Source organism: Macaca thibetana, chromosome X (assembly GCF_024542745.1).
Source record: "Macaca thibetana thibetana isolate TM-01 chromosome X, ASM2454274v1, whole genome shotgun sequence".
Classification (NCBI taxonomy): domain Eukaryota; kingdom Metazoa; phylum Chordata; class Mammalia; order Primates; family Cercopithecidae; genus Macaca; species Macaca thibetana.
This window is the reverse complement of record NC_065598.1, coordinates 37,730,211-37,752,452: the sequence shown is the minus strand read 5'-3', so window position 1 is coordinate 37,752,452 and position 22,242 is coordinate 37,730,211. Positions and strand designations below refer to the sequence as shown.

The 22,242-nt window shown below is 37.8% G+C and overlaps 2 protein-coding genes across 5 annotated transcripts in view; one reads left to right on the top strand and one right to left on the bottom strand.

Annotated features, from left to right (window-relative positions):
* Positions 1–22,242, top strand: part of DYNLT3 (dynein light chain Tctex-type 3) — a 752,500-nt gene that overhangs the window by 461,467 nt on the left and 268,791 nt on the right. The gene's annotated exons all lie outside the window — the stretch shown is intronic.
* SYTL5 (synaptotagmin like 5) overlaps positions 1–22,242 on the bottom strand; it is a 250,198-nt gene that overhangs the window by 27,113 nt on the left and 200,843 nt on the right. For 3 of the 4 annotated variants that reach the window (XM_050776519.1, XM_050776520.1, XM_050776522.1), the window contains 6 exons: positions 20,187–20,328; positions 15,358–15,487; positions 13,546–13,646; positions 7,340–7,432; positions 6,679–6,744; positions 2,988–3,166 (listed from right to left, as the gene is read on the bottom strand). In XM_050776519.1, coding sequence (XP_050632476.1) covers positions 2,988–3,166; positions 6,679–6,744; positions 7,340–7,432; positions 13,546–13,646; positions 15,358–15,487; positions 20,187–20,328 — 711 coding nt within the window. The remainder of the gene's footprint in view (positions 1–2,987; positions 3,167–6,678; positions 6,745–7,339; positions 7,433–13,545; positions 13,647–15,357; positions 15,488–20,186; positions 20,329–22,242) is intronic. The other variant, XM_050776521.1, reaches the window with a different exon arrangement.

The following is a 22,242-nucleotide window of genomic DNA, read 5'->3' as shown; positions in this document are numbered from 1 at the left end:
AAGACTTGCAGCCCTTCTCCTGGCTAACTCTATTACGGGAAGGGCTAGCATTCGCCAACCTCACTGGTTTAGGCGACCTGTCCTCTTGCTTTATGTGTGCAACCCTAGGAAGACCACCATTAACGGCTGTTCCTCTATCCTCCCCTCCCACAAACTATACAGGTTTTAACTCATCAATAGTCACGATACCCGATGTAGCCCTGTACCGTGACCCATACCAAGAGAAATACCCCTATTGTTATTCGGCATTTAGCAACAGCCTCTGCAACCAATCGGCTACATACCCTAATAGTCCCATATATATGCTCCCCCTGGTGTGTTCTTCTGGTGTAATATGACTCTGTTAAAAACTCTGTCCAAAAGCATCTCTGACGGACAGTTGTGTATCCCTGTTACCCTAGTTCCCCGACTGACACTGCTAACCCCGGCAGAGTTCATAGGCTGGGCAGGGACCGCCCCAACTAAAACTGCGCGACATAGACGAGCAGTTTTTCTACCACTAATTGCCGGAATATCCTTAACCACCTCTGTCGTCGCAGCGGGGTTAGCAGGAGGGGCCCTACAACACTCCATGATAGAAAACGACAAGCTGTTACAACAATTCTCTGTTGCTATGGAAGACTCCGCCTATTCCCTAGCCTCCCTTCAGCGGCAGCTCACCTCCCTAGCACAGGTCACCCTTCAAAACCGCAGAGCCTTAGACTTACTCACGGCTGAGAAAGGAGGTACCTGTATGTTCCTCAAAGAAGAATGCTGTTTCTATATAAATGAGTCAGGGTTAGTTGAGGAAAGAGTCCAACGCCTACACGAACTAAGCTTAGAAATGAAAAAGCAACAATTCACTACAGCCGCTAACAATTGGTGGAGCTCTTCAATGTTTTCCCTTCTGGCACCCCTTTTAGGCCCCCTAATGTCTTTACTACTTCTATTCACTATAGGCCCCTGTGTGGTAAATAAAATTTTACAATTTGTCAGAGAAAGGTTTGATACCATCCAACTAATGGTCCTCCGTAGCCATCACCAGCCTCTCCTGCACCCAGAAAGTGAGGCTATATTATAAGACTCTGGAAATCCAAGATTGGACATCCAGTTACTTATGAGAAGGGAGAAATGAAAGGACACAAAGATAGATGTGTACCCGCCCCCCACCCGCTACACCCTTGTTCTGCTCTCTAATCTTTGCACGTATCAGAGGTTTCGTAAGTTCTGTAAGTACATGTTTCTCTTTCTGAGGCCAGGTCACAAGGAATGTTTAAGTAAGATAGCCAGGTCACAAGGTGTGTTTAAGCAAGATAGCCATAAACTGGTCGTGCAACCTGATGCAATATAATTAACTGCCTTTGTGTAAAACTGCTCTTCCGCCTCAAGGGTTGTACTGAAATATCAGAAATGGCGGGAACCAATCATAGTTTGCCAAATCGCTTTGTTCAAACTCCAGCCAATCATACCTCTAATTTGTATAATGATTCTATGCCTACTTTCCTTAGACTATATAACATTGTTCGGAGCTCAGTAGGGGAGCTCTCCTGCCCGTCTCGTTTCACGAGCAAGTGAGAGCTCCAGGTTCGAACCTGTAATAAAGATCCTTGCTGCTTAGCTTTGACTCTGGACTCTGGTGGTCTTCTTCGGGGAATAAACAGTCTGGGCATAACATCAGAAAGTGGGGTCAATGGTAATGGGTGAGTGAAAGAAAATAGTGAAAAAGACAAAATAAACAACGACAACCTGAAGTAGTGATAGCAATTCTACCCAACACTTTAGCTTGAGCTATCTCAAGAGCCTCTTGAAGCAGGGTACCACAGCAAACTCAGAAATGTACAAGATGTGTACGAGGTTGAAATCTATAAGATGCTACCAGAGTTCTACAGAATACCCGTTGAGTTTTAGAACACCCCTTTCCAAGCTAGTCAAAATAATTACATGGGTCCTGTAGCCTTCTGAAATTTAGTTGAGGAGGCAGGTGGACCAATTTGTAGTCAGAATCCACTCATTTGTCTATCTCAGGGTATTTGGAACCAGGTTCACTGAGTTATTTATTGGACCTAGGTCATCTACTGTGCAGAAAAGGGTTAACATAGTGGGCCTGAGACTATCATTCTTCTAAATGCCTGCTTGCAAATATGGCCCTTGGGTGGCACCTGGCAACTTGGATTTCAGGAGGATTCCCACCATTCCCAGAACGGATAAAAGTGGCTCGTTGTTCCTAAGTTGTTTGTACAAAGAAAATGGCTTATGCTGAACAGGTTCTTTCCTTCTGAGAGACTGGAAATTGGTATGTGACCAGTTGAATTTCTAACAAGCTTCCTTGGTAGACAACATTTCACAAGTGTTGTCAGAACTCATCGCCGGAGGAATTAAATGCATCCTATGTGACTCCACTGGGAAAGGACCCTTGCAAAGCTTGAGCCTGATCTCCCCTGGACTTTGCCCCATGTGCCTCTTTGCTGATTATAACTGCGTGCAGAGTCCTGAGTCCTCCTAGTGAATCATTGAACCTGGCAGTGGTCTTGAGGACCCCTGACATACCTTTATATCTAGCTTCTCTCCAATGTGCCATGGTCCATACCTGCCCTCCCAGGCTGATCTCTAGAATCCTGAGAGCCTCATAATTGCCTTTTTGAGTTGTTTAATTGGGTAACAGCTTGGTAATTTTCTCTGGAGGATTTCCCAGAACAAAAATTGACAAGATGCTTTTGTATATCCTGGGTGTGCCAACATGTCAGCATTCTACTTCAAAGAGCTGCCTCTGTGTAAATTTCAAATATGTCAATCCGGAATTATGTTTTAAAAATAAGTTAATCAAGGACACAACCAGCATACATGTGCTTCAGAGAATATCCAGAAGTGTGGTATAGGAGGAACATGACAATCAACTCTCTGAGAAGACTGAATCAAGAAGAATGCTAAGACTCTTTTGAAAAGGAAACACACAAACAGACAAAAAAGGCAGTGATTGAAATAGTCTGAGGAACATGCTATGTGCTTACGCATCTGTCCTCTGTTTCTTTTCATCTCCTATGGCCAGATTTCTGCAATTCTTGACCAAAATGTAGAGCCCACCAGTTTTGTAGCAGTAGCTGATATGGAGAAGGATTTCACCACTGACTTTCACGTTGCCATAGTCTCCGGTTTCACTGTAAACACTCATCATGCTGTTAAGACTGGTCTGAAATAAACAAGATGGAAAAAGGCATCTAGTGTCATTCTAATGATCTCTTCACAGAATCAACTGACTTCATTCAATTATAGTTCCTGTTCTTTCTAATGAGCACGGAAGTCTAGGGTGAGGAAAGAAAACAAGAGTCACTTGTTTGGCTGGTATTGTATAAAATCCCAGCTGGAGAAAAGACAACAGAGCTAGTACCGTCAGGAAAAAAAGGTAGAAAACTTGCTTAGAGGGGAAGCATTTCCTTCTTGGGTTAGAGAATACCCTTTGCTTACTCACTTCTACTAATGAATACAGGGTAATTGAGGCATTTCAAATCTCACTTCTCTTCCATCCCTGCAGCTTTCTCCATTTTCACTGGTAGACTCAAGTTCAATCTACTACAAGGTGTAGAATACATTGACCGGGACAAAGAATAGCTTATCTCATATTCTGTGCTACCAGGAGCCATATACTGCTTTCTTTGACACCTACAGGGAGCATCCCATCAGTCTCTGGGGAGCCATAACTGCAGCTTTAACAAGGACATGCCAGAAGAACATCACATACCCCCAGCTTCCACGATTTCCCTCAACTGAGTAGCTAGCTGTGTGGCTACACGAGTACTATGAGACCATGGCTTTGTAAATCTGTATAAAGTAGCAGCCCACAAAATATACCACTACACAATAAAATCACACACCAACCAATCAGGAAAAAAGTTTTTTAAAAAAGTCCAAATCTACCAGAATGAATGAGGCTTTCGACAAGACTCTAATGACACGAGACAGCTTTTAATGTACAGTAGTCCCCCTTACCCACAGTTTCACTTTCCGTAGTTTCAGCTACCCATGATCAACTGCGGTTCAAAAATATTAAATGGAAAACTCCAGAAACAAACAATTCATAAGTTTTAAATTGTATGCTCTTTTGAATATGTGAAAGGAAAATATCTTGGGCACCCAAAATCACAAAGCTAAAGGAAAAAGTCAAGCTGAGAACTGCTTAGAGCAAACCTGCTTCCCATACTATTCAAAGTCACCCCTCTGCTCACTGAGATAAATGCATATCTAAGTGCCTCCTTTGGAAAGGCTAGTAAGAAACGCAAAATAATGCAACTATTTGTCTCTTATCTACGTATGACCTGGAAGCCCCCTCCCCACTTGGAGTTGTCACGCCTTTCCGGACCCAACCAGTGTTCATCTTACATATGTTGATTGATGTCTTATGTTTCCCTAAAATGTATAAAACCAAACTGTGCTCTGAGCACCATGGGCACATGTTGTCAGGACCTCCTGAGACTGTGTCAGGGGTGTTGGTCCTCAACCTTGGCAAAATAAACTTTCTAAATTAACTGAGACCTGCCTCAGATTTTCAGGGTTCACAAGTAGCATGATGAACTCTCACATCATACTGCTGCATCCCACCACCCTGGATGTGAAGCCGCTCTTTGTCCAGTTGGAGCCACACTGTAGATGATACTTGCCCATTAGTCACTTAGCTGTCTCAGTTATCAGATTGACTGTCCTGCTATCACAGAGCTTGTGTTCAACTCATTCTTATTTTACTGAATAATGACTCCAAAGTGTTAAGAGTAATGATGGTAGTAATTTATATACGTCAAAGAGAAGCCAAAAGTGCTTTCTTTAAGTGAAGATGTGACCTTGGTGCTTCTTGGCTAGGGTTTGGTACTATGCGAGGTTTCAGGCATCCACTGGGGTGGGTGGAATGTATCATCTGTGGATAAAGGTGACTACTGTAAATGTAATAAAATTACGCTTTGGCACTAGAAGTGAAAACTGTGTATCTTAGTAACTGTCACAAAAGACCACCTGGAGGTATTTCACGGCGGACCCAATAGTTTCAAAATCACTTTTCTGTGAACCACTGGGAAGTCAAGACTACAGTAAGTACACAGGGACCTTAGACTGTCCTCTTTTTTGTACTTTGCTTTTGGTAAAAGCCATTATATTCCACCAATTTCTGGGAGTAGAGACTGACCAAAGAACAGGATGTGGGTGATGTGGTCACATGTCTTCTAAGCTTCTTCACGGGCAAGAGCAGACCAATAATTCCATAATTATTTGGAAATTAGAGCTTAAAGAAAGTCAGTAAGTGACCTAATCTGTCTTTCTTATTCCTAAAACAAAGCAACAGAATTTTCATGTTTAGCAGGTGGCTTTGAGCAGTGCTTTTCAAACTTTAATTGCATAGAAATCACCCAGATACCTTTTTAAACTGAAAATGCTTCTCTCTTCAGTCTGGGGTGAGGTCTGAGATTTGACTGTTCTAACAAACTCCTAGGCCTGCAGTTCCCAAACTGTGTATCGAGGTACCACAGAGCACCACAGCAAACTCACAGGGGAATCACAGAAAGATTTTAAATTCTCAAGGGAAACACAACAACACCTATCAGACACCATGTAAGCTACTAACTAGTAATTCACAGTGTCAACATTAAGCCATGCTTTATTCTTTTCAATGAACTCCTAGTTGTTTGAAGCTGAGTTTTTGGCAGTTGCTGCAACAAAAAGCAAGTATTGCACAAAAATGAATATGAAATGGGAAATGAAAGTAGTGATGTCCAATCAGATTCCAAGATTTGGTAACTGTGTAGTGCTCAATAGGCACACATATCCTATTAGTGGTAAGTAATAGGTGCTATTTAAGGATGAAATAAAAATACTATTTTTCTTTCCATTTACTTGTAGCATTTTTTTCAAATGGCTAGTTAGTTGTTAGGATACAGTGCTTATTAAATTGTTTGGGTCTAACTACTTAATAAATGGACTAGTAGGTGCTACTTTTAGTGTAGGAGTGCCAGGAAAGAATTACTGAGACACTAGGGGCTTTTTGAACTGAGAAAGTTTTGGGGTATCTGTTCCAAGTGATGCAATGTGCTGGTCCATGGAGATTTGAGTAGCAAAGGTTTCAAGAATAAGCCCCAACCTCCTCATGTTACAAATGAGAAAATTCTGGCTCACAAAAATTGTTGGTAGGGCCAAGAAATAAAGCAAGATCTCCAGGTTTCTAGTCTGAGGACTGCCCCACCATACCTGATTACCTCCCTGTATCACTGATTTGTGTCTATACCACATCTCTGTAGCCACATTTTCAAAGAAAATCCTCTGTAAGCAGAGGGCCCCTATGGATAGAAGGAAATTTAGGAACCCGCAAATACGGAGGCTTGTGAGAAATTAAGACAGCTATGGCAATTTTACTACTAACTAAACCATATGCTCTTAACCAAGCTAAGGCTGTGATTTAAAATAGATGCTTACTTCAAAGGTTTTGTTGACAATACATCATTTTAGACCATGTGTCTTTTGAGTGGTGTTCGGATTCCAATGTTTAATGAATTGGAATACTTGGGTTCTGATAACTTCATCAATCTTTTAAAAGATAACCTCTGGTTAATTGTATATAAGTCCGAAAAAGATAAATATGGGACAAATTGCTTAATCATAGTTCCCAGGCCATGAAATTTGTGAAGTATGGTTGGAAAGAACTAAAAGGAAAGGTTGAAAACTCACAGTGTCTGAGTCAGCATCAGGCACATTTAGGTAGGTCCACTTCCTGTCAGAACCTGCTTGAGAATTCTTTAGAGAAGTCATCCAAAGATCAAAAGAAAAAAAGCATCAGAGCAACAGAAATCAGAGAAGCCAAGAAAAAGACTTACAGACACACAGTTAGATACAAGGACACAGGGCCTTCCTCTCAGAAAAGGCCTTGAACACTAACATAAGAAAGGACTTTATTTTGTGGGCAGTGGGAAGCTATTGACGGGTTTTGAGTAGCGGACAGACCTGATTGGGCACGTGTTTTAGGAAAATGACTGGCAGCAGTCTGGAGGACAGTTGGGGAGTTTAGAGAATGGTGTCAGGGAAATGTGTCAGCAGATAATTGAAAAATAATTTATAGGCTTGAGCTGACTGAGCCTGAACTAGGGAGTGAGGAGATTTTTAAAACTTGGGTGAGGACTGTGGAAGAAGGAAGAAATCAGGAGCCTGAGAAAAAACTCAGACCAAATTAGACTGAAAGGTACTCTGTGGGCAAAGGGCAAGCAGGATCTTATAATGACTTTTAACTCGTTATCACATATTGTTCTAAGAACATTTATATCTCCTTTAGAAATGCACAGAAAATCAAAAAGAGAGAAAAGAAACTTTCCGCATGTCCTAGTGAACTGCTTACAGTTGATAGGCCACTTGCCAGACTGTGGGTGTTTGTAGATAACTGCGAGGACACTAAGGCATCAATGCTTTCTTCAGTCTCTTCCAAAGAGTCCTAAAAAAGAAGGGGAAAAATCAGTGGGTTGGTCTATTTGTTTTTCTAGAATGTCTTTTCACTTGAAAAACCACTTTCTTTCATAAATCTTTGAGAATCAGATAAAAATATCTAGAAATCACTCCGTTCCTAGGTTTTCCTCTTTTTCTCTCCAGTCAATCTGAATTATACCATCGGAGAAGCGGGCAGGGATAGTGGGTGGAGAGTGGGGTCTCCTTTCTAATGGTGCTTACTTTATGGAAAGAACATGAAATTTGGAATCATACAGACCTGGGTTCAATTCCTACCTCTAAGGTGATTCATGTTGGGCAATGTACTTACGTTACTTTAAAATTAAAAAAAAAAAAATTGTGTGCACGTGCGCGCGCGCGCGCACACACACACACACACACACACACACACACACAGCCAAGGTGGTAAAGTATATCTCAAAAATCTCTCCACTAGGTGAACTAGATACTGGATTCTCATCTCAAATCCCAGATTCTACTTTTCCTTTCCCGTTTCTTTTTCTCCTTCATGATAAAGTGGCTTTTTTTTTTTGCCTATTTATTTAAGCAATATATTTTCCTAGTAAAAACATTTTAAGCAATATGAATAAATGGAAATTAAAAACTTAAGTCTCTCATTAACATATTAATGATCAATTCCAATATTTTTGATTATATGATCACATCTATATATACGCACATACACATATACACATAGATAGATTATATCATGCATACTGCTTTTTATTATGGGCACTTTTCTTTTTTGCTTCTCCTCTCCTCCTTCCCCTCCTTTCACACCAGGTGAAATTAATATTTGGCATCCTGCTGCACATATTATATTCCATATCTTTCTCCTTGTTTATGTGAAAAATCATATAAAAACATACACACACAAATCTAAGTATACATTCATGGGAATTTTTTTAACTATTGTTTTACAAATCAGGATTATGATGTACACTTCTGGGCTTGCTTTAAAAAAGTGTTTATTATAAGATGCAGCATATTAAAAAGTACATAAAATGTAGATGTATAGTATAATAACAACATCAACTGATCAAGCAGAAGCTCCCTGTGCATCCTGTCCATATCACAAGCCCCTTCTCCCCCAGGGAATAATTAGTATTTTAACTCTTACGGTTAACCACATCCTTGCTTTTATTTATAGTTTAACTGCATAAGCATGCACTCTGAAACAAAAAGGTTTTGTTTTGCCTGTTTTTGAACTTCATGTAAATGCAATTAAATGCTACACATTCCTTTGCATTTTGCTTTTTTTGCTTAATATTGCCTTAAAATTCATCAAAATTGTGGCATATTTTTGCAGCCCATTCATCTTTATTATCATTTAATATTCCATTGTATGATATCCAAAACTTTATCCATTCTCTTGTTGCTGAATATTTGGGTTATTTTCAGATTTTTTTCTATTGTGACCAACACTTATATGTATATTCTGTGAATATGTATCCTGGCGCATATACACACAACACAGTATATATATTCACACACTTGAATATATACCAGTGAGAGGAATTGTCAAGTCATGGGGTGAGCATATCTCCACATGCTTATCTACATCATTTTAAAGATAATGTCAAATTTTCAGAAGTAGTTATACCAATTTACAGTCTAATCAGTAGTGTATGAGAGTTCCTGTTGCTCCACATCCTTGCCTGCAAACAGACGGTATTGTTAGATTTTTTTTCATTTTTGCCAATCCAGTAGATGTTTACGGTCTTCATGATTTTAATTTCCATTTCTCTTTTACTAAGTTGAATACTATTTTGTGATAGTTGGCCAACTGGATTTCCTGTTTTGTGAAATACTTGTTCAAAAATTGCTTATTTTTATATTGGTTTATGGTAAGTTGTCACTTAACGGCATCCATAGGTTCTTGAAAACTGCAACTTTAAGTGAAAGGATGTGCAGCAGGTCCTCAAATAATGTCATTTTATTAAAACACTGATGAGGGATAAAAAGGTTTTGTTATACATCATTTTGCTGAAAGTGGCAGTTTCCAAGAATCTATTGATGACGTTAAATGAGAACTTATTGTAGTTGCCTTTTTCTCACTGATGATCCCACAAGATGAGTTGGAATATCTTGTAGAATAGCATCTTGTAAGAAAGGGCTGGCTTCATGGATGAATTCTTCTGAACATTTGAGGAAGAATTAATGCCAATTCCTGTCAAATTCTTCCAAAAATTGAAGACGAGGGAACACTTCCAAACTAATTTTATGAAACCAGCACTACCCTGATAGCAAAGTCAGACAAGGATACTACAAAAAAAAAAAAAAAAAAAAAAAAAAAAAAAAAAAGGGACAATTGCAGGCCAATATCCCTGATTAACCATAGATGCAAAAATCCTCATCAAAATGTTAGCAAACTGAATTCAGCAGCACATGAAAAAGCTCATTCAACCTGACTAAGTGGGATTTATCCTTGGAATGCAATGATGGTTTAACATAAACAAATCAATAGTTGTGATAAACTGCATTAACAGAATAAAGGATAAAACCCATATGATCATCTCAATAGATGCAGAAAAGGCACTTGACAAAATCAACATCTCTTCGTACTAAAAACTCAACAAATTAGATAAAGAAAAAATTTACCTCAACATAAAATCATACAGGGCAAGCTCTTAGCTAGCATTATACCCAACATTGAAAAGCTAAAAACATTTCCTCTAAGATCAGAAAAAATACAGTATGCCCACTCTTACCAACTCTACTCCATATAGTGCTGGATGTCCTAGCCAGAGCAATCAAACAGGGAAAAGAAATAAAAGGCATCTAAATTGGAAAGGAAGAAATAAAATTGTCTGTTCGCAGATGACATGATTTTATATATAGAACACCCTAAAAACTTCAGCAAAAAGCTGGCAAAACTAATAAGCTCTTTAATTCTGAAAAAATGTATCCCTATTATTTTTTCAAATTGTCCCTTTTCTATATTTTTATGTTTTGCTCTTTCTCGGTGTACAATTACCCAGTGATCATCACATAAAGTACCAGTCTTCGTATTTCTTTACTTTCTTTTTAAAAGTGGATATTAAAAAATTCAAACATTCACAAAATAGAAAGAATAGCATAATGAACCCTTATAACTGATTACCCAATTTTAACAATGATCACTTTTCCAGCTATTTTCCTTGCTGCTTATTTTTTTCTCCCACAACTTTATTGAGGTATGACTTGCATACCATAAAATTTACCTATTGTATGTATGCAATTCAGTGATTTTTAGCAAATTTAGAGTTGAGCAAACATCAACATAATCCAGTTTTAGTATATCATCAATCCAATAAGTTACCCCATGCCTGTTTGCAGTCAGTCCCTACTTCTTCAGTCCCTGGCAACCATTACACTGCTTTAATCTCCCTATCAATTTTCCTTTCATTGACATTTCATATAAATATAATTATATGATATATAGTTTCACCTGGTTTCTTTCACTTAGCATAATATTTTCAAGGTTCATCCATGTTGTAGTATGTGTCAGTACTTCATTTCTTTTTACTTCTGAATAATATATTATTGTATTCCATCTATTCACCAGAGTATTATTTTCACTTTTTGTTTATTACGAATAATGCTGCTATAACCACTCGTGTGTAAGTCTTTATGTGGACATACGTTTTTATTTCTCTTGGGTAGATACCTAGGATCAGAATTGCTATGTCATGTAGTAAATTTATGTTTAATTTTTAAAGAAATTGTGAAACTCTTTTACGGAATGGCTGTAGGTAGCATTTTGCATTACCACTAGCAATGTAGGGGGGTTCCAATTTCTCTGCATCCTCATTGACACTTATTATTATGTCTTTTTAATCACATTCATTCAAGGGGATGTGAAGTGGTGTCTCATTGTGATTTTAATTTTTGTTTCTCTGATAACTAATGATGCTGAACATATTTTAAGGTGGCTATTAGGCATTTGAAAATCTTCTTTGATTAAATGTCTATCCAAATCTTTTCCCCATTATCTAATATGATTATTTGTCTTTTTGATATTGAATGTAAGGGTTTTAAGAAATATGTTCTAGATACAAGTCCTTTAACAAATATATAATTTGAAAATATTTTTCCAGTCTGTGGCTTGACTTTTCATGTCTGTAATGTTGTCTTTTGAAGTGTAAACATTTTTCATTTTGATGAAATTCAATTTATCGGTGTTTTTTTTCTTGAACACATGCGTCATGCTTTTGGTGCCATATCTAAGAATTATTTTCCTAACTCAAAGTCATGGAGATTTTCTCCTAGGTTTTCTTTTAGAATTTTATGGTTTCACTTCTTACATTTAGGTTTATAATCCATTTTGCGTTACTTGGTTTCTGTATGGTATATGTTAAGAGTCAAAGTTCTTTTATGTTTTGTGGTATTTGGATATCCAGTTGTCCCAGTATGATTTGTTGAAAAGGTTATTCTTTCCCCCACTCAAGTACCAAAAATCAATTGGCCATAAAGTTTTTTTATTTTCCTGAAATCTCAATTCTATTGCATTGATTGCCAATGCTTATGTCAATACTGTGTTGTACTGATAACTATAACTGTAGGGTAAGTTTTTAAATCTAGTAGTATAAATCTTCCAACTTTGCTCTTTAAAATTGATTTTGTTATTCTGGGTCCCATATATTTTCATATAAATGGTAGAATCATATTTTCTATTTCTACGAAATTATCCTGCTTGTATTTTGATGGGTTTGCATTGTCTATACATTTATTTGGAGAGAATTTCCATCTTAAAAATATTGAATCTTCTAATCCATTAACACAGAATATATTTCTATTAATTTAGGTCTCCTTTAATTCAGATATATTTTTGTTAATTTCAATGCACATGTCTTAACTTTTAAAAATGAATTTATTCCTTACTTTTGAAAATTATTTTTCATGCTATTATGAATGGACTTATATTCTTAATTTCATTTTCCAATTGATTATTGTTAGTATATATAAATACAGTTGATTTTTGTGTATTGATCTTATCTCCTGCAACCTTGCTGAACTTATCAGTTCTAGTCATATTTTTGTAGATCCTTTAATATCTTCTACATACAGAATCATGTCATTTTCTTCTTTAGTATATTGATGTAAATTATGCTGACAAATATTCTTATATAGATTGATTCTTCCACCCATACTTAGCATAAAACTTACTTATTGCTATTTTTATTCACTGCTAGATTTTAACTGATATTATATTTAAAGTTTTGCATATATATTCATAAACTAGTTTGACTTGTAGTTTTATTTTTTAAACTATTTTAAAAATCAAGTCTCAGTGTCAAGATTATACTGGCTGCATACAATGAATGTAAAGATTTTAATGGTTTTCTAAGATCAGGAATAGTTTAATAGTTTAATAATGTTGGAATTAGTAATTCTTTAAAGGTTGAACATGAGTAAGCTTTGAAATAATTTGATCTCACTGCCTACCTCTCTTTTGGAGGTAGATTTTAAAGTATTTTCCCAGTTTTTTGTACTATAGAAAATGTTATTTCATTTTATAACTCTAAGTTTCCTATTTTGCTTTGGAAAAACTATCAATACCATTTTACATTTGTGTTCTATTTCTTCCAAGGAGTCCAAATTTTATTATAGCAATTACAGAAATCTGAATATCAGAATATTAGACTGGGAAATAACCTTTACAATAATCTAATTTAACCTTCTCATTCTAGAAATGAGTTCACTGAAGCATTAATTTTCACATAATTTTGTCTCAGTTTAGAAGTGAATTTATTAGTGGTAACTTGAGATATAGCAATGTTCATATAAATATGTAATCAGATATGCCTAATAATATTTGGCTTAGGAAAATGCTAGGATCCCTTATTTCCCAGGTTTAGATTAAGTGATAAGCCTTTAGCCGGAAACCGAAATCCCCAACATGTGTTTTCTTAGACATAACCTTCACTCATTAACGTGATTAACCATTACGTTTTCTAAGTTATTCTTTCTGTGTTTATGCATTGACTGTGAAGACTAACAAGAAGAGATGATTGTATATCCTCTCTTTACTCTCAACTCATCATCACCTAAAAGTGTAACCACTTGCAGCAAGATTATGCCCTTATTTCCTCCTCATCATTATAGTTTCATCCAACTTACCTTGTCTAAAGTCCCAGGGACAGACTTGCTTCTTATGCTTACTGTATCCTCTAAGTCTTCTGTAAATGACTCACTCAAATCTAACTCAGATCGACTCCGATCTGGAAGGTGGAAAGGAAAAAGAAAGACGTGAGTCATCATATTTTGTGAGAAGATTTCATTTTTTATTGTGAGTGTTTCACCTTTATTTCAGTTCTTTTTAGGCACAGATCATAAATGTGCCATGAAAGCAACAGTCGGAGTCAGTAACTTCATGCTGTTTATGACAACATACTTCCATTTTTAATAATATTTTGGTAATTGCCTTGGACCAAATTACACTTATGTGTTCATGTTTCCTTCTATCACAGGAGGTTAAATGTTTTACTGTAAAATGCTATGTTTTAAGCTGTTTAAGGCAACTGCTTTGCTCCTAGACTTTAAAAAACTCTCTTAGACTGGGCCCTTAAATTTAGAAAAAAATAAAACCTTAACAATTCTTGCTTGCAATATTTAGAGAATTCACTGTGTTTTCAGATTTGACATAAAATTCAATGCAACTGATTCTAAACTGCCACTTTGAAGTGATATAGCAAGTTCCTTTCACACAAAGAGGAGACGCTGTAGATGCAACGAGAGGAAGTTCTATTTCTTAAGGGACCAAAACATTCTTTCATCAGAAGAACATCTTGTTTTCAGTTTTGAAAATATAAGTTACAGAGCAATACACCTCTTAGTAATGCTGTAGACAGCTTACCAAGTCAGCGCAGCTTATTTCCACAAAATAGTTCTATACCAAAGCACTACTGAGATTGATATAGTTACTTTTAAATGAGAAAGATTGGAGAGAGTAATCAAGTACTTAAGTTTGAATTGATGAAAAAAATAATGCAGAAGTGCTTAGCATAGGCCTGACACAGAGTATGTACTCAATTAACAGGAGTTGTTGAGTCGAAGTAGTAATAGAAGTAGACCCTATGATGTTGGTTTCTAAACTAGTTTAAAAATTTAATTAACAGGTGAACAGCTTTTTTACTCCTGAGCAAAATGTAGCAATAACCACACACATTTAGAAAACCCTTTGGGAGCTGGCTGGCTAGAACAGACTCCTCAATTCAGCATACAGAATCCTGCCTTAGGCTTTATGCATATGTCATCATTAGGAACACGTAACTTTTTAATGTTGAAGATTTCATCATGATTTTTATTCCATGCATGGGACATAAGCTTCATAATTATGACAAATTTCTCTGAAGAATTTGCTTAGTCATAGGTATTAACATTTCAAAATGAATAATAGCTGCTTCAGAGGACAGTCGTGATAATGAAGTAAAATGACATATTTGAGTATACTATGCAAATGAAAGGGGTAATTATTAATATCTTAGTGCTGCTTGCAAATAACTTCTTATTTAAACCACAGAATGATTTTCTTTTGTCTTTATGTAGGAAACTTCTGACCACTATGTCAATTGAACTACCATTTCCTTGAACTCTGAGCTAGTGTTCTTATCTGTCATATCAAATGTATCTTGGAACCGTTTATATTCCCTACATTCAAATATTGATATTCTGATGTAGCACTGAAACTCGGTGATGATGCCTGGCAAGAGTATATACTAAATAAGTGGAATTTTCACAAACGTAAGGTGCCCAAAGCATTACCTGGGTCTATCTTCAAGCAGTTCTTATGGAGTGGCCTACCACCATAGGTCAAAGAAGGGATGCTTACTTTTTAAAGTATGAGACATCCATTTAATACCATACATATCAGTCAATTCCATTAGTTTTAGTCATTTTAAACAACAGAGTAGGCACGTTGTAAATACCCACCTGAGGAGAGAGAGGTTCCAGACACTGCTATGGAAGGTGTGCCAGAAGTGTTTCTGCGGTGACTCTTTGTGAACTCCTGAGAGGTACCTTCAAGAGCAGCCAAATCTGTGGAATTTTCAAAACCATACTCCTTCCCACAAAGTAAAAATGAGAAAAACAAATTATACTGACTGTAATTTACTACAAAATTCATCTATATAAAATATACTCCAGTATAAACACCTTTATAGGTATTACTATTTAGGAGGACCTAATTGACATTTGAAGGACCCTCACCAGGAGTCCATGTAACTCCAAAATTTACCATCAATAATTGCTATCCAAAATCTATTCCAAGAGGTTTGTTAATTAGTGCAAAAGGTATCTGGACAATTTCTCATTCCCCAAATTAATGAGTGTTCTAATATATGATTAATAAGAAAGATTATACAGGTACCCTCAATCTTATATGAACTATGTATAATAATCTGGCAAGATTCAGGCTTAAAACTCTGTTTGGTCCTATTTTGTTCCCTCTTTCAACATACCCTCTCTTCAACCATCCCTTACCTCTTCCACTCCCATTTAACAGAACACCATGTACCTTTTCCATCTAGAAGGCTGGCTGGTCAGAATATGGATGGTTACATCTATTTTGGAATGACTTTCATGCCTGGTACTTATCAATGTTCATAAAAAGATAAAGAGAGAAAACTTCCCAAGTTCACAGGAATAGTATTCTTTTGTGTGGTGTCTGCTTGTTAACAAATGCTTGTACATGTGGCAGAATTCAGTCTGGGACTTGCTTTTATTGTAACACATGTTAAAGAAAATTCTGTCCCAACTTTGCCCATGACCATAGACCCAACTTTGTCTGTGACCTTTGCCCTGCCATAGACCAAGGCAGGGCTTGACTGCTGCCTCATCTGAAGCTTGCTTGAGTGTTAAAACAACAACTACAACAAAGTTTGGACCTTTCCAGAACTGGGCTGAGGTTAAGTGCCCATTCAAATTACATCATGGTATGATAATGATCAAATCTAAAACAGATTTTTCACTTCTCCCTTCTATAAACAATCAAAAAGGGCCTTTTGAAACCCTAGAGGAAGAATTTCCTCCCTGTTTCCCATATCTTAGACATTCAGGAACACTTTGATGAACTCACTACAGTGAAATGTGGCTTTCACTTGCTTAACATGCTAATTGATTCAGTTTCAATTTAGACTGTTTTTAGTATCTTATTATTCTCCAACATATAATACCTGTAGCAGGAGGTATATAGCTTCTAACTTCCTCTAATTGCCATAGACAAGCAAAGTTTATCAAGAGTGTGACAGAGGTCAATTTGATAAATTAGTTTAGGTCAATTTTCAACCTCTTCAAAAAGTTGTTCACACATGGAGTCCTCTAATGAAGCAAGACCAAGTTCCTTGGAGGCAATTATGTTAATGGCAAGTTTTCCCACAGGTGATCTGTGAGTATCATTAGTATTGTGCAATAATAGGCCAATTAATATTACAGTGTCATTAACAAGCAATACATACCCCAGAGGTTCAGGATGTCAAGTCTAAAATTAATAGGTTACATCATAGTAGAGGACAGGTTAGAGACTTTCATGCTCTAAAAGTTTTCTGTGATGGTTAATATTAGGTATCTACTTGATTGGATTGAGGGATGCCTAGATGGCTGATAAAGTATTATTCTGGGTACGTCTGTGAGGGTGTTGCCAGAGAAGACTGACATTGGAGTCAGTGGACTGAGAGAGGAAGACCTATTCCCAGTGTGGAGTGGGCACCACCCAATCAGCTGCCAGTGTGGCTAGAACAAAGCACATGAAATAACAGGGATAAGCAGCTTGTTTGCTAAGTCTGCTCACTCTTTCTCTTCCCAAGCTGCACCAGACACTTGGCTTCCTCTCCTCCTGTCCTTGGACATCAGACTCCAGGTTCTTCAGCCTTTAGACTCTGGGACTTACACCAGCAGCCTCCCAGGGGCTCTTGGGCTTTCAGCTTCAGACTAGGGTTACATTGTCAGCCTCCCTGGTTTTGAGGCATTTGGACTTGGATTGAGCCATCCTACTGTCTTCTCTCTTTCCACAACTTGCAGACAGCCTATCGTGGGACGTTGTCTTGTAATTGTGTGAACAAATTCTCCCTAATAAACTCCCTTATATATATCTGCATATATCTTATCGGTTCTATCCCTGTGGAGATCCCTGACTAATATATTTTCTTTCATGCTAAAGCAGAAAAGAACATTGAAACAAAGAGATGCTAAGAAATGGGAGAAATTGAGAAGTTTTTACCTTGTTCATCATCTAATGCTATATACTTCCCATCTAAGGCTATATACTTCCCTGTATAATGAAAGAGCAAATGTACTTCATAAACTACTGTGCTGTCTTGTTTTTATTCAACAGAAAGTTCTTCTCTTTGTTTCTCTTTTTTTCTCTTAGAAAAGACCAACTTAGACCACGTAGATTGCAAGAATGAGCTCAACATAGGCACTGCCTACATATATGTACATATAGTCTACTAAATTGCAGGGAATTTCTGTTGGGGAAATCTGGGCGCTGTTAAAGAAATACACAAGTAGGGGCTGTTAGTTTTGAGGGTATTAGCACATGAAAAGGGTGATTTCCCCCCTAATAATCTCAAATTGTATGTAGGAAGATAAACTTTGTTGTGAGAATAAACTTGATTAACTTATTGGTCATTGGACTGATTGTCAGCTGCCACCCACTGGGACAACTGTACTAGATGTAAAATTTTTAAAAATATTTCTGTGCCAGGTGATAAACAGCACTACTCCCAGTCCACCCCCCCACTTCCCTGTGCTCACCCTCATCCATAAGCCCAGGTCTCCCCATAATTCAGATCTAGTGCATGACATGGAAGGGTCCCCAGGATACTGCCCCAGCCTTGTGCCAGTGTCTGTTGTGATTTCTCAACGTCCCTGCCAGACTGGTCACTAAGTAGTTTGAATATCATTCCTCTTTAGATTCCAAGAGTTGAGTGTATTCGTCAACTATCCATGCACCTTTCTAGCTATTGAACAGAAATGGCTTGCTGACCTTAGCATAAATATTTATGAAATTTTAAATATGCCTTTTATCTTAGCAACTACGAGTTAGACTATAAATGTTTAAATAAATCTATTATTGTTGTTCAGTCTGTCTGAATGCCTTAACAGAATTTGACTACTCGCCACCTCCACTATCTCTTTGTTTCAAAACCCAGTCTCTCACATGGGATATGACGATGGCTTACTGATTGCTTTTCTGGCTTTCACTCTTGTTCTCTACAGCTGGTTCTCAGCACAACCCCCAAATCCTGCTTAAAGAGAAGGCAGATTATGTTACTCTTCTGCTGTAAAACCTCCAGTTTCCCCCATCTTAATCAGTGTGAATGCTGACTGCACACATCACTCTTCAAGGCTCTCTCCAGCCCTATGACCTCTTTGGATTCATTTCCTAGTTCACTTTGCCTCATTCACTCACCACAGCTGCATTGGCCTCCTTCCTCTTCCTTGAACATACCAGGTGTGCTCCCACCTCAGGGGCTCCACACTGGCTGTTCTTCTAGAGGCATTAAAAATATTTTAGAAACTGGCTGAGCAAGGGCACTGACCAATCAAGATGGAGGCCAGCTACAAGGAAGTGGAGCAGCCTTCCCTGCATGTACCTGCTAAATATCAGTGCTGTCTCTGCCTGGTGGAACACCGTGCCCCAGAAAACTACATTGCTAATTCTTTCACTTCCTTCAAGTCTTTGCTTGACTAGAGTCTGTTATATAGTAGGTTCTCATTAAATGTTGGTTAAGTCAAAAATTGTTTGTATTGTATGAACTCACTGCTCACATAAAGATTTATCAAATATAGATGCCAGCAATGGATGGAGCTTCCTGCTAAATAAAAAAATCTAGTATATGCTAATTCATTCCAAATACAACTTCCAATGGAATATTTAATAAAAGAGAACATTTTTCCCAAAATAGTTTTTTCATATTCTTTTAAAAGAGAAAACCAATAGAAAATATAATTGATCACATATATATATATATAAAATACAATTTAAGCCTTCATTATATGTTGACCCCCTATTTTAACAGATGTATAGAAAAGAAAACTATAAAAATTTCTACTTTAAAAACTAGATAACGGTTCTACTTTTCCAGATTTAAAACAGTTTGGAAAAATTTGTGCACTCAACCTATGAATATTTTCTCTAAAGAGTAACAGAGAGGATCAAAATCGGAGCCTTCTAAAATGTTCTATATTTATTTAAACCATATAGCAATTTAAACCTCCATCATACAAGTACTACCTTTGAATCTGGTCTTTCCCTTCCCTTTTTCACTTTGGGTTTCCTTCCAGGAGCTAAGATGCAGGAGGTTCAGTCCTGATGAAGCTTCTACCTTTAAAGAGCATAAAGAACATGCTCTGATATATAGAGAGTTGAAACCTAGCCACGATGCAGTGGTGAGGTTGAATTTCAGAGACTCCGTGTCTGATATGGTTTGGCTCTGTGTCCCTACCCAAATGTCATCTCGAACTGTAATCCCCACAATCTCCATGTATCGAGGGAGGGACCTGGTGGTGGATGATTGAGTCATCAGGGAGCCTTCCCCTGTGCTATTCTGGTGATAGTGAGTTCTCACGAGATTTGATAGTTTTACAAGTGTTTGACAGACTCCTTCTGCCATGATTGTAAGTTTCCTGAGGCCTCTGCAGCCATGCGGAACTGTGAGTCCATTAAACCTCTTCTGTTTATAAATTACCCGATCTCTGGCAGTTCTTTATAGCAGTACGAGAACGAACTAATACAGTGTTCATCAGGTTTGTATACTTACTCTACTGATGACTGAGGTCACACTTCGTGTGCTTGGGGCTGGAGACCTCTGAGTGACTGGGGTGACACCACTGCTCCTACTGCTCTTTGGGGTCCTAGAACCAGCTTCCTGGTCATTGAGATCTGATGAGCCAGTGCTTCCCCTAAATGAGAAAGCATATTCTGACTTTAACATGGAAGCAGAGCAGCAACCAAATACACAGGCAGAGTAAAGCTGACGAGGAAACTGATAAGAACATGTGAACCACACTGAGTTCACAAGAGTCACACTGGAACTGCTCAGAAACTATCATGTCACCTTCCTCCTCAAAGACCCTGAGGGTATCACTAGATTTGTCTCCATTTGCCTGACTCCAGGGTCACTGTAATTAAACTTCACCCCATCTTTCTGATTTTGTTTCCTGCTGCTTACCAGCATTCTCTCAGCCAGTTTGGTTCCTTACCATTTTCTCAACTCGCCATCTTGAATTCCACCTCCTGAGGCCTTTTCTTACCTTTTCTCCACCTGTTATGCCCTCTTAACCACTCTCCGTCTATGCAAATCTTTCTCAGTCTTCAAAGGCAAATGAAGTCCAGCCTTCCCCATTAGGCCTTTCCTGTCAAGCAGAAGCCTTGTCAACCTCTGTTCCACTCAGTTCCTATTGACTTATGGTCTTTGCCTGACTACTGTATTTAGTACTTGACGGCACAATGTCTTGTTTGGCTCCCTAGTGGATCCACATATGAGAGCTTGGGTGTTTCATTAAACTATGAACTCCTTGGGAACAGAGTCTATGCCATAATTATCATGTATCTCCAGCAGCTTTGTAGTGACTTAGTACAAAGAAGCCACTCAATACATATTTAATCAAAGATTAGAAGTTATATTTCATTTCTCTGTGTTGTTTTAGTGTCTAATTCATGGTGGACATTTAATAAATATGGTACAAAAATAACGACATTTGGTAAATGAGCTTGAATCACTTTCATGTGTGCTAAAACGATTCAATTCAATCCAATAACAATAAATGAAAAAGCGGTTCCTGCCCTTGAGGTGTTCACAATTTTCTTATTAAATGAGCTTCATAAGTCAACATAAATTTTGACAAATTGGAGTTTAAGAGAAGTGTTTGTTCCCATTTTATCCTTTTTCCTCGGGCACAAAATACGCTAAGTGGTAAAACAGAAGTCCTTATGAGTTTTACTCTCTCAGTTACTGTCTTAATAAGTTACAAATGCACATATAATAGTACACATCTGGCCAGGCGCGGTGGCTCACGCCTGTAGTCCCAGCACTTTGGGAGGCCGAGACGGGCGGATCACGAGGTCAGGAGATCCAGACCGTCCTGGCTAACACGGTAAAACCCCGTCTCTACTAAAAAATACAAAAAACTAGCCGGGCGAGGTGGCGGGCACCTGTAGTCCCAGCTACTCGGAAGGCTGAGGCAGGAGAATGGTGTAAACCCGGGAAGCGGAGCTTGCAGTGAGCCAAGATCACGCCACTGCACTCCAGCCTGGGCGACAGAGGGAGACTCCGTCTAAAAAAAAAAAAAAAAAAATAGTACACATCTTATTAGTAAAGCATACCAGCAGTGGTTAATAGTGATGAGGACTTACAGTTAAGCCAATAAGAGGAAAGACTAAATAGAATAAAGGAATATTTTTTAAAAGAATGTTTAAATGTTTAAATGTGCACATATCATTACTAGAAGACAAATCAGGCAGAAGAATAGGCAATGACCATTGGATAGAACTGTCAACCACAACTCCTAAGTGTTTTCAAAGCTGTGCACCAGAGAAGTCACCAAAACCAAATTTGTCCTGGACCACATTACCAGCTACCACTACCTTCAATAATCATGAATAGCAGTGGCATTTACTTAGTATCTTCTAGGCGTTAGCCATTTTCCATCCCCCAATATCCCTGTAAAATGTGTCTTAGAATATTATTTAATATTTTTTAAATGAAGAAATTGAGTCTTGGAGAGGTTAAATAATTATTCCATACATGTATGTGTGCACACGCACACATGCATACACACACCGACAAACCACCATGCTATCAGCATAAAAACATT